Here is a 12,189-nt window from a genome sequence, read left to right as displayed (position 1 = left end):
AGCAGCTGATTATTTAATCACAAAAAGTAATAGCTAAGTAGATATCACCCTATCCTATGATTGAATCTATAGTCTCTGCTTAGATTTTATAGACCAGGGGTTGACAAACTTTTTCCAGGAAGGGCCAGATAGTAAATATTTTAGGCTTTATGTGTCATGGCTTCTCAACTCAGCTACTGTAATGTGAAAGCAGCCGTAGACAATACGTAAACGATGAGTGTGGCTGCCTTCCAACATAATTTTATTTACCAAAACAGGTGGCAGGCTGGATTTGGCTTGTGGGCAGCAGTTTGCAACCCCCCTGCTATTAGACCTATTAGACATTTGAGAGTCAGCTAAGAATAATTGATTTAGAGCATAAGCACTGAAGTTGGTTTTGTATGTAACCAAGCAGAGCTGGCTCTGCTTCTTTTTAGTTCTGGGACTTAGGCAAGTCATTTAATAAGGCTTAAAAGTATTTAATCATTGGGTTATCTTGAGAATTTGGGGAGGTGATGTTTATGGAGAGTCCCTTGGTGGGAAGGGTTATTGGGAACCATTTTGGGTACATTGAAAGCTAAAGCAAGTTGGAAGTTTATTTGCTTGTTTATTTTTCAAGCATGAAGTCTGAATGAAAAAAATATGTAGCCTTCTCTAGCTGCTGAGAAGGTCACTGTTGTTGCCGAATGCTGTGGCTTTCATAGCTGAGTAGGTAAACAGTGTGACTAAGTGGAACCAGTTACACAAGTGAAGCCAAAAATAAAGATAAAGTTAAATATCGCCTTTGGTAGATTCAGCTTGCTTTTTTGTTTTTATAACAAAAATTAAACTGGTTGATGGGGAAGAATGTGATCAATAAATGCTACCCGCTTAAGGACTTGTAGTTCATTCTTCAGCAAAGCTTTGCCAATCAGTTACCTTGTGTTGTGCTAGGCAGCATCGGGGGATGGCGTGCAGAGACAGACCTGGTACACTTCTCACTCTGCATAGGCTCACAGTCTATAAAGGGGAGTAGAAGGAGGTGTGGCTAACCAACCACATACAAGGCAGAATGGGGTTGTGGCTGCCCATCACCTAACCCAGCAAAGGCAGACTTTATCTGCCTTTGACTCTGCCTTACCCACTAGGATTCCAACCCCCTGTTCCCCAGCCCTGCTCTCTGCTCCAGCCTGGGCAGCTTCCACACATCTCCTTCCATGCTTATTCTGAACTCATTTTCCATTCATTCATTTAAAAAATATTTGAGTTTGTGTTATGTGCCAGCAAATAAGACAGGGTCTCTCATGGATCTTAAGGGCTAGTGGAAGAAACATAGTCATTCAAACAATGCTGTGAGGGTGATGGACATAGCTCAATAAGAGTTCCTAATAAAAAATGAACTAGACAAAGATTTCTATGGTGTATGTGCTTATGTTTGTACACATATAGGTTATTTGATATAGAAATAGGAGCAAACTATACATACATACTACTCCTTGCCTTTTCTGCTCCCTTCCTTTCCTTTCCCTTTCCCTTCCCCTTTCCCCTTCCCTTTCCTTTCCTTGCCAAATTCAAGTTATGTCCAGCCTGACTTAAGTATATAATTAGGAAACAGGGCCAAGTGTTTTAGGGGAAAAGCACATTAACATATTAGCACAAAAAAAATGTGCTTAGGTTAAGAAAAATTGGAGTCCTTTTTTCCTCCTGGCAGATAAAGCTTTCATTTCAACTTTCTGCCATCCTGTAAATTTTGTTGTAGTTTTTTTCCTTAGAATTTCTTTTCTTCTCTCTTACACTTCTTATTCTGAAAAATTAAAAACCTACTGTAGGTTTGAAAGAATGAACATTCACGTTGTCTTTACCTAAACTCACCATTAACATTTTGCTTCATTTACTTTATCTCTCTAGACTTAATCTTTCATTTTGCTGAATCATTTGACAGTAAATTGCAGACATTATGACACTTCACCCCTAAATATTTTAGCATGCATGTATCTCTTAAGAACAAGGAAATTCTCTTTTCTAGCCATAAAACCAATTATCATACCAATAAAATTTAATATTGATCTAGCAATATCATCTAACATATAGTGGATATTCACATTTTCCTAATAGCCCCCCAAAAGTCATTTATGGCTATTTCTTTTAGAGCCGTAATCTAATTAAGGTTTATGCACCGCGTTTAGTTGCCTTGTCTATAAATCTCTCTAATCTAGAACTGTCTCCCTACCTTTTTTTGTCTTCCATAATATTAACAATTTTGAAAATCCAGGCCAGCCATCCTGTAGAATGTTGCAAACATAGAGTTGTCTGATCGTTTCCTCACCGTAAGATTCAGGTTATATATTAATATTTTAGGAAGAATTGTACTTAGGAGATACTGTGTCTTTTCAATTAAATCACAATCAGGAATATGTTTGTCCTCTTACGGGTGGTGGTAAATTTGGTCCCTTGTTTAAGGTGTTGTCTATCAGATCTTTCTATTTGAGGATATTTTCCCTCCACGTAAATACTATGTAATCTGTTGGGTGATTCTTTGAGAATTGTGACTCTTTCCCCATCCAACAACTTTATTATTACTATTTTTTTACAGATAGGCTCTTGCTGTGTTACCCAGGCTGGAGTGCAGTGGCATGGTTACAGCTTACTGCAGCTTCCACCTCCTGGGACCAAGTGATCCTCCTGCCTCAGCCTCTCAAGCAGCTGGGACTACAGACACGTGCCACCATGCCTGACTGATTTTTTTTTTTTTTTTTGTAGAGATGGGGTCTTGCTAAGTTTCTCAGGCTGGTCTCAAACTCCTGGGCTCCCACCTTGGCCTCCCAAAGTGCTGGGATTACCGGTGTAAGCCACTGCACCTGGCCTTTAACAACTTTCGATTTTAGCATCCATTGGTGATCTTTGTTCAATCAGTTATTACATTGGTGGTACTGCAAAAATGGTGTTTTTCTAATTCCATCATTCCTTTTACAGGCATTTTTTTTTTGGATAGAAGAGACCTTCTTACACTTTTTTAGTATCCATATGGGCTCATGAATTATTTTTTTTAATTTTTTTTTTTGAGACAGGGTCTCACTTCGTCTCCCAGGTTGGAGTACAGTGGTACAATCATGGCACACTGTAGGCTTGACCTCCCAGGCTCAAGCGGTTCTCCCACCTCAACCTCACTGGTAGCTGGGACTATAGGCATGCACCACCATGCCTGGCTAATTTTTGTATCTTGTAGAGATAGGGTTTTGCCATGTTGCCCAGGCTGGTCTTGAACTCCTGGGCTCAAGCAATCTGCCTGCCTTGGCCTCCCGAAATGTTAGGATTATAGGTGTGAGCCACCATACCTGGCCATATTATAATTTTTTTAAAAAAATTAAGAATATTTTATGTTGAGGTATATGGATATTAAATACACAATTTGGTTAGTTTTGATACATGTATATGCCCATGTAATGCCCACCCTAAACCACAAAAAGTTTCCTTTGAACCTTTTTCAGCCATTCCCTGACTCTCCTTCCCCTCAAAGAGGCAGCACTGATCTGATTTCTTCATTATTCTCATTGATATTTAAATTGTCCCAAATATTGGCATTGAAAGCCCCATCCAGCTGGCTCTTTTTGACATATCTTCTTTAATCATGTATAAGATGTTTGCTTTATTCTTTTTAATAGTTGAAAATAGAGTTGGCACTCTGTATCCATGAGTTCCATATCCATGGATTCAACTAAGAAAATATTCAGAAGAAAAAAATTCCATAAAGTTCCGAAAAGCAAAATTTGATTTTGCTGCAACACCGAGTACTACATCGAATCCACTTGCATGAAGTGATGTATGGGTATTATATTAGGTATTATAAGCAATCTTATATAATTATTTAAAGTATATTTATTATTTATATACTTTATATATATATTTAAAGTACTTAAAGTATATGGGAGGATGATTTAAAGTATATGGGAGGATGTGCGGAGGTTATATGCAAATACTATGCCATTTTATATAAGGGACTTGAGCATTGGCAGATGTTGGTATCTGTGGGTGGTCGTAGAACCAGCGCCCTGGGGCTGGGGGTAGTGTCTCACGCTTGTAATCCCAGCACTTTGGGAGGCTGAGGCAGGCGGATCACTTGAGGTCAGGAGTTTGAGACCAGCCTGGCCAATATGGTGAAACCCTGTCTCTACTAAAAATACAAAAATTAGCCGGGTGTAGTGGTGCACACCTGTAATCCCAGCTACTAGGGAGGCTGAGACGGGAGAATCACTTAACCCGGGAGGTGGAGGTTGCAGTGAGCCAAGATCGTGCCACTGCACTCCAGCCTATGCGACAGAGTAAGAACCAAAAAAAAAAAAAAAAAAAAAAAGAACCAGTGCTCAAGGATACTGAGGGATAACTGTATCTAATGGTATGGATACTCCTTTAATAATTTCTCCATTAGTGGACTTTAGGTTGTTTCATTTTTTTATCCCTTTACAACCATGCTGCAGCAAAGATCTTGGAGCACATATTCTGTTCTCTTACACTGATGTGAGTATAGGCTAGAGCTCTAGAAGTGATATTTTTAAAGTCAACGAGAATGCACATTTAAAATTTTGATCAATATTGCCAATACTTCCCTCCCCTCTTAAAAATCATTATTAATGAAATTTTTACAGACACTGCTGGTTTCCCCATGGCCCCTCCAACATTTTATCTGCCTATGTGTATCTGGTGGCACAGGGTTTGAATTTGGACTTATCCTTGAGTAGAGTGAACATCCAAAGTATAGGTCTGCCTTTTTGGTTCTAAGCCCTTCAGTTTTGATTTGCATAGAAATGAAATCTCTCCTCAAGGAGAAACGCTTGCTATTCCTTGTCATTCAGTGTCACATTGACCATTACAGCCAGCTTTGGGCAGAGGGCATTCTTACTGTTTTTATTCTGCATTAACTTTACACGGGACATAAGTGAGGAAACGGGGGCATGGGGAGATGACGACATTGCACCCAGGGTCTGATCTTCCTCAGCAGCCTCCATAAATTTGGTTCACAGTTACTGCTCTGTATTTTTACCCTTAAAAAACTATTGGAACTGGTTTTTATTTTAGAATGGACCATGATGATTCTACATTTGGGATAGCAGGTTTGTCCGTGTGTGTGTGTGTGTGTGTGTGTGTGTGTGTGTGTGTGTGTGTAGAGTGTGTGTGTGACCACTCTCTGAGGTCAGCAAGTAAACAAACCCTTTCTGTTTTTTATTTTAAATATGAGTCTCAGATTAATTAAACACCTTCGTAGATGACTCGTAACTTTTTCTCTTTTTTTTTTTTTTTTTTACAGATTGAGGGTTGTTTGAAAGCTTTTGTCTCTTTACTGAAGTTGCCCGTGTTGCTTTTCTTTATAGGTGTTTGAAGCTGTGATCTCATGGATCAATTATGAGAAAGGAACCCGTTTAGAGCACATGGCAAAGCTGATGGAACATGTCCGACTTCCTCTCTTACCTAGGGACTACCTAGTCCAAGTGAGTCTTGGTTGTATGAAGAGCCAAGCACTTCTGTGTTCACCCAGGCCTCTAGGAATAGCAATGGGCAATCCTGGTTGGATGGAGTAGTTGAGGGGTTTAGTTGGTCTTCTGTATGTGCTGAGGGAACCAGCCCACTGGGTTAAGTGTTAGGTGTTGTAAAGTTTAAGAGCATAGGCTTGAAAATAGGACACTTAGGTTTCAGTCTCTGCTCTGCTGCTTATTAGTTTTGGATTTTTATTTAACCTCTTCAAGCCTCAGTTTTTCTTCCATAGAACAGATATTATAGTAGAGCCCAGCAGGGTTGTTGTGAGGACTAAAGGAGTAGAGTATGCAAGTCAGCTGTTTCGTGTGGAGCCTGGGGTAACAAATGTTCCATGAAAGTTAGCTGTCTTTGTTGAAGAGGACTGAAGCAAGAAGGGTCATGTCCACAATGTTTCTGTGTTCCCTTTTTGTCTTAGTTTTAGGCAACTTGAAGCCAAATTCAAGACTGTAAAAACAGTACCTAGAATACAGAGTACTTCCACTTCCTCTGAAAAGGAAAGAAAAATTAAGAATTATGGGGTTCCCTTATGGTGCCATATGTTTTCTCATTTAATTCTTATAATAACCCTAAGGGGCAAAGATTGTAACTCCTTTTTTACACATGTAAGCCTTGAGGCTTATGGAGGTTGGGATTTATTGGGGGTCACCAGCCTTAGGGAGGCTCAGGATTCAAATCCATGTCAGTCTGGCTCTGAAGTGCATAGTTCTTCCGCTAAGCTAGCTGCCACCATTGGTACGCTCTTTTCTGCATACCCATTGCATGACTTATTTTATATAGTAAATGGCATTAGACACTTTTATAAGCAGAGAATAAACCTTAAAATATATGAACAAAACAAAACATCGAGACAGCAGGTTAGCCCTCAGCTGTCTCCAAGGAGTCTCTGGAAGGAAGGGAAGGTATGCTGCAAGGATAAAGAGGAGGTTTAGCAGCCTAGCAGCCCAGCAGCCCAGCTCTTGTTACTTTCCAGCCATAATACTGGGTACATACTTAACCTTTTTAAACCTCAGTTTTCTTATCTGGAAAAAATGGCACTTGCCTTTATAGGATTGTTTGGGGATAAACAATAAAATAAGATAATCCATGTAGGCCTATAATACAGTGTTCAGTGAATGTTACTGATCTTACTCGGTAGTCTTTGTGACCACTGCTGTGATTCTTAGTGCAGGTGACACAGTATCCTCACGAGCACTTGTAAACTCGTCTGCTGGTAACACTTGTAGATTGCAGGTATGAGGGGTCAGTGAAATGTTCCCTGAATCGCCGTACTTCAGCCTTCTCAGGTGCTGAGGGATAAGCTTGCAAGCTCTTAAATGGGGCATGCATGCTACTTTGGGTGGTACCACTGCCATCTGGTGGCAGCATATCTTTCCTGTAGAAAAGGTCCCCTAAGCAGAGGAAGTGAACTTGCCTGAGCATCCAGTGTCAGTCAAACCTCCCACTGTCCTGTGGGAAGCTGGCTGGAGGTGGAGGAGGCACCTGGACTCCAGTATAGTCTCGCTTCCACAGGGAGGGTTGGCGACCTGGGGACCTGGGTTCCAGAGAAAGCTAAAGTGGCCTTAGAGACTGTTGGTCACAAACTCCATCAGGCATCCACAACTGAAACTTAACAAACGTCACCATTAGGAAATGGCTCCTGGGTTATTATGCCAAAGTAGAGTTTAGATCTGGGAAAGAAGGGAGTCAGAGGCAATGGACATGAGAACTGTTGTGTGGGACTCCTTCTCCCTTTGCCCTTTTTGCAGAAAGGCCTTTTATCAGGCCTCTCAGAGTGAACACCTCTGGAATAGGATGTTTCATTACATTCATTTGACTTTGAAACTTCAAATGAGTATAATTGCTGGGATGGCTGATGGTAGTGGAGGAGGAGGAGGAGAAGGAAGGGAAAGCCCTGGGCAGACCTCCACCAACACTGCCTGACTTCTGGGGGAGGTTTTTTTTCTTTCACAAAAGGTAGCATTTATTAGGCTTTTACTCAGCATTTACAAATATTGTACTAAATGTATAATATGTTGTGATAAAATGTATATTACATAAACTTTGTTATTTTAACCATTTTAAGTGTACAATTTAGAGGCATTCATTACATTCAAATTCAGTACAACCATTACTATAAAGATTTCCAAAACTTTGTCATCACCCCCAAAGTTGAAACTCTTGTACCCATGAAGCACTAACTTTCCAGGAGAACTTTTAATTCAAGCTGAGTAAGTTCTTCTGGAGAAATAGCTGTTCATGCATTTCTCCTTCCTTCCAAGCTTTTTCAGGCATCCTCTCCCACCCTTTTTATTCTGTAATTGACCCTAGAAGTTTATGATTTGTCTCAAGCTGGCTCAGTTCCTTACTGGGAGGGGAAAAAAAACCTTCCAAGGAAAACAGTTCTTGGGGACTGTCTCTGGGGAGGGAGGTGGTCAGAGGTACACAGAGGCTTTCTCTTGCCAATCCTTTTTTCCCTGCCAGCTCCAAGGCTGCCCAGCAGGTGATGGCCCTGGCCATGCTTTCATTCCTAGTGACAGATGGGGACCCAGGAGAGGCTCAGTCATGCCTTGTGCATCACTGACTTGAGGGCTGAGATAATTGAGGTGGGAGGCCCTTCTCATTCTCTGACTGGACTTGAATTCTTCAGGGTCAGAAATTTTGTCTTGTTCATCATTTTCTTCCTGGGGACCAGCACAGGGCTGCCTAACCAGGAGACATTCAATCACTGTTAGCTGTTGAATGGAATTGATCTTTCCTAACACAAAGCAGCCCCAGAAGACCACATTACCTATTCCAGATATGCCACACAGTGATCTGACCAGGGCCAAAAGGTGGGGATTGGAGAGTTAGAGCACCAGAATGGCTTCATGCTTGGTCTTGCTCATGAAACCTTTAGGCTTACATGTGCTGAGCACCTGCTTAGGTCCTAAGCTCTGGAAGAAGAGGTAAAGAAGCCAGAGCCCCAGCTTAAATGGAGTCCTAGGTGAGGTCAATAGGTGGGACTTTGTGCAGGAGAATTTTTCTGCTCTGATGTTGTTACTCTGTTAGAAGGAGCCTCACTGGCTGATTTTCTGCCCTGAGACCTTCACTATAAGACAATGAATATGAATCTTTCTCCTTGACAAGCGTATTTTACTCAATGCTTCCAAAGGTTGGCTGATGGCTCCCACACCCTTTCCTCTTTCCCCTTACTCCTCCTCTCAGATGTCTGTTTGCCCTAAACGTTATAATGCATTCAAATCAGGAGAAATGTGGTTAGAGGCTTTCAGGATGGCTACTTGTCTTTTGTTTTGCATAAACTCATTTAAGCCTCAAAACAAACAAAACTAGTCAGGTTGAAGATACCTTTAATATGCCCATTTTACAGATGAGGAAACTGAGGATCAGAGATGTTAAGTAGTGGATCTGGTCTAATGCCAGAGCTTGATCCCTTAACCCACTGTGCTCTTAAAATGCAGGAGGTGAGCAGTAAGTTGTAACTCTTTGGGTCTGAGATGATGTGGTGAAGGAATGAATGAGTGTGGGAGTGCAGGACTGAGTGAGCCCAGGGTGAAAGCTTGGGAAATGTGGCTGAGCTCTGCTCCAGGATCATCTGTGGATTATTACCTCTAGACGGTTGAAGAAGAAGCTTTGATAAAGAATAACAACACCTGTAAAGACTTCCTCATTGAGGCCATGAAATACCATCTGCTCCCTCTGGATCAGAGGCTATTGATTAAGAACCCAAGGACCAAGCCCAGGACTCCAGTCAGCCTTCCCAAGGTAAGCCCCAGCCCAATCACCGCCAAGAGTCAGGACTATGCCTTGGGAAAGTGGCCTTCCACTCCTGCCTCCAAGTCTTTCCTCACCCATGGCTGCCCTGCATCTTGGTTGCATTTACAACCTAGGAGATGGAGTCTGCTGGTTCCTCTTGAATCTGCTGGTACCTCTCTCTTCTGGGGTCTTCCTTTCCTAAGAGTTTCAAGGTAACCTCCAGTGTCATCAGGGAGGTTTGAGAATAACTCAGAGCTCCCTCTCACCCCCACCCAGACTTCTCATTTCACACCATGGCTTGTGCTCTATTTCTGTTGGAAGCAGAGGAATGGCTATGTTGGTTTCACTTAGTGATGGCCATAGTAGTCCTCTTTCTAGGCCATTCTTTGAGTCAGAATAGTCCTAGTCTGTTTCTTTCCCCCACTCAGGGAAGGACATAAAGGACAATTAGGGCTGCCACAGAGAAGAAAAGAGGTTCTAAGAAAAGGGACCCTGTCAAATTGAGGAGTTTGACAGGTCATGAACAGAGGAAGGAAATGGGAGAAATGAGAATTTGTGAGGGAGCAGCCAGGGAAAGGGAAGGAAGACACAGGAGGGGACCCCATGATCTAGAGACCTAGAGTTTATGGTGTGTGCTGGCTGCTTTGGTTCCCTGCGAGTCTTCTTTCCTCTCTGACCCTCAGGCTCCTTATCTATAGAATGAAGGATGCTCCACTTGATCCCTAAAGTCCTGTCTGGCGTGGCACTAAAGTAGTTGTTTTAGGAGTCTAACATGCTGATGTCTGGGGGAAGGAATCAGTCAACCCAGGAGGAAAGGTGGGAGGAGAGGAGTGGGTCATGTTGTCTCATTGATGACACAGTAGGCAGCACCAGGAAATTATTTAGGCCCTTGCTTTGTCCTCCTCCTCCTCTTTCCAGCTGGCTGCCATGCTCCTTGCCTGCTTCTTCCAGGAAGGTTTCACAGTGGCTAGAGGCATGTTGTTTTCCAAGACCAGGTGTTGGAATTCTCTGAGGTTTGCAGGACCTTCTTTCCCCTCTGCTCCTTGACCTTGGATCATGGGGAATATATTGGTTGCAATGTGAACAAATGTCTCAGTGTCCCAGATAATAATACAAGCAGCTAACCTTTACTGAGTGCTGAGGTTATCACTTGAATATCTTATTTAATCTTTTCAACAACCCTACAAGGTAGAGATAGTTATCCTGGTTTTATAAAGGAGGAAACTGAGTTTCAGAGAAGTTAATTTACTTGCCCAAGGTCAACAGAGCTAATGTGGTAGAACCAGCATTTGAACTGAGTCTTTATCACTCTCCAGACCTGTTCTCTGAACTCATACCATCCTGCACCTGGCTTCACCTTTGTAAACCTGAGAGTGCATACTTTCCTGTTGGCCTCATGTTGCCTAGTGCAGGTTAGAAGAAGGCACAGCCGCAAGGCAAGGCCTTGGTCTGGCTGGACATTGGTCTTACTGCAGGTTGATGCCTTTTGTTTTGTTTGGTTGAAATATTGCATTGAAACTTCTTCATATTTTTCAAAGTGAAAATAACTTAGCTTTCTTTAATTATAGACATATGTGCTTATTGTAGATTATTAAAAGGATACTACAATTTTGAAATTAAGTAAAAGTCACTTGAAATGTCTCCTAGGTTAAAAAATCTGCTATTATTTGGAAAATTTTCTTTCAGACATGTCTCTCTGCACTTTTTCACAGATAGATACAAATGTACAGTGTATTGCTATACAGATTGAACTATTTTTCCCCCCATGCAGCCATGCGGTACAGACTGCTTTTAATATTATCAGTATAGGTGAAATCAGCATTTAAATTGTAATGGTACATGGTGTTTAATGTATTTATGCACTATTATGTACATATTATGGACAGTCCTCTACTGATGGGCTTTGCAGTAATTTCCTTTTTTTTTTTTTGTATTGTAAACATTTCTGTGTCAAGTATCCTTTAAAAGATAGCATCTTGTTTGAGTTTGTATTTCTTTCATTGGGAGTGAGATTAATCTTGATTTCATATGATTATTGGCATTTGTATTTCTATTTTGGAGAATTCTCTGTTCATGTCCCTGGCTCATTTTTCTATTAGATTGTATTTTTTTATTAATATTTTTTATTCCTTTTTTTTTTTTCTTGAGGCAGAGTCTTGTTCTTCTACCCAGGCCAGAGTGCAGTGGAGTGATCTCAGCTCACTTCAGCTTCCATCTTCCAAGCTCAAGTGATCCTCCCACCTCAGCCTCCCAAGTAGCTGGGACTGCAGGTGTGTGCCACCACACCCAGCTAATTTTTTTTCTTTTAATTTTTTTGTAGAGACAGATTTTTGCCTATTGCCTAGGCTGGTCTTGAACTCCTGAGGTCAAGCAGTCCACCCACCTTGGCCTCCCAAAATGCTGGGATTGTAGGTGTGAGCCACTGTGCCTGGCCTTATTTATAGTTTCTAAAGGCTCTTTGTACAGTAAAGAGGTTAGGCCTTTGAATGTATGTATTTCAAATATGTTTCTTCTTAGTTTGCAATTTGCCTCTTGTTTATAGTAATTTTTTAGTCCAAAAAAGCCCTAGTTGTTAAGGAGTCAAACTGATGTATCTTTTGCTTAATAGCTTGGGTTTTGTGTTATGTTTAGAAATATTTTCTTTACTCTGAAATTATTTAAATAATGTCCCCATGTTTTCTCCAAGTACCTTTATAATTTTTGTTTCACAATTGAATCTTTGATGCACTTAGAATTATTTTTTGTGTGTAAGGAGTGAGGGCAGGGATTCAGTTTTATTGGTATTGCAAATGATGAGCCAATTGTCTCAAGGTTATTTTATTCATTAATTCCCCTCTTCCGCCATTGGTTTGAATACTATCTTTATTATGATCTAAATTTCCACAAGCTTCATGTCTTGAGAATGTTGATTCTAAGTGTGCTGCTTTTTATTTAGCCTTTTTACTTCCCTGGGTTTTCAGCTGGTCTTCT

At 41.2% G+C, this 12,189-nt stretch overlaps 1 protein-coding gene across 14 annotated transcripts in view; it reads left to right on the top strand.

Moving 5' to 3' along the window:
- Nucleotides 1–12,189, top strand: part of KLHL3 (kelch like family member 3) — a 279,066-nt gene that overhangs the window by 231,959 nt on the left and 34,918 nt on the right. For 11 of the 14 annotated variants that reach the window (NM_001133720.1, XM_054555189.2, XM_063723948.1 and 8 more), the window contains 2 exon segments: nt 5,325–5,441; nt 9,079–9,228. The exons of 2 other annotated variants lie outside the window; for them this stretch is intronic. In NM_001133720.1, the coding sequence (NP_001127192.1) occupies nt 5,325–5,441; nt 9,079–9,228 (267 nt within the window). 14 annotated transcript variants of the gene reach the window in all.

The sequence above is a fragment of the Pongo abelii genome, chromosome 4 (genome assembly GCF_028885655.2).
Source record: "Pongo abelii isolate AG06213 chromosome 4, NHGRI_mPonAbe1-v2.0_pri, whole genome shotgun sequence".
NCBI classification, from domain to species: domain Eukaryota; kingdom Metazoa; phylum Chordata; class Mammalia; order Primates; family Hominidae; genus Pongo; species Pongo abelii.
This window is presented reverse-complemented; position numbering and strand designations above follow the sequence as displayed.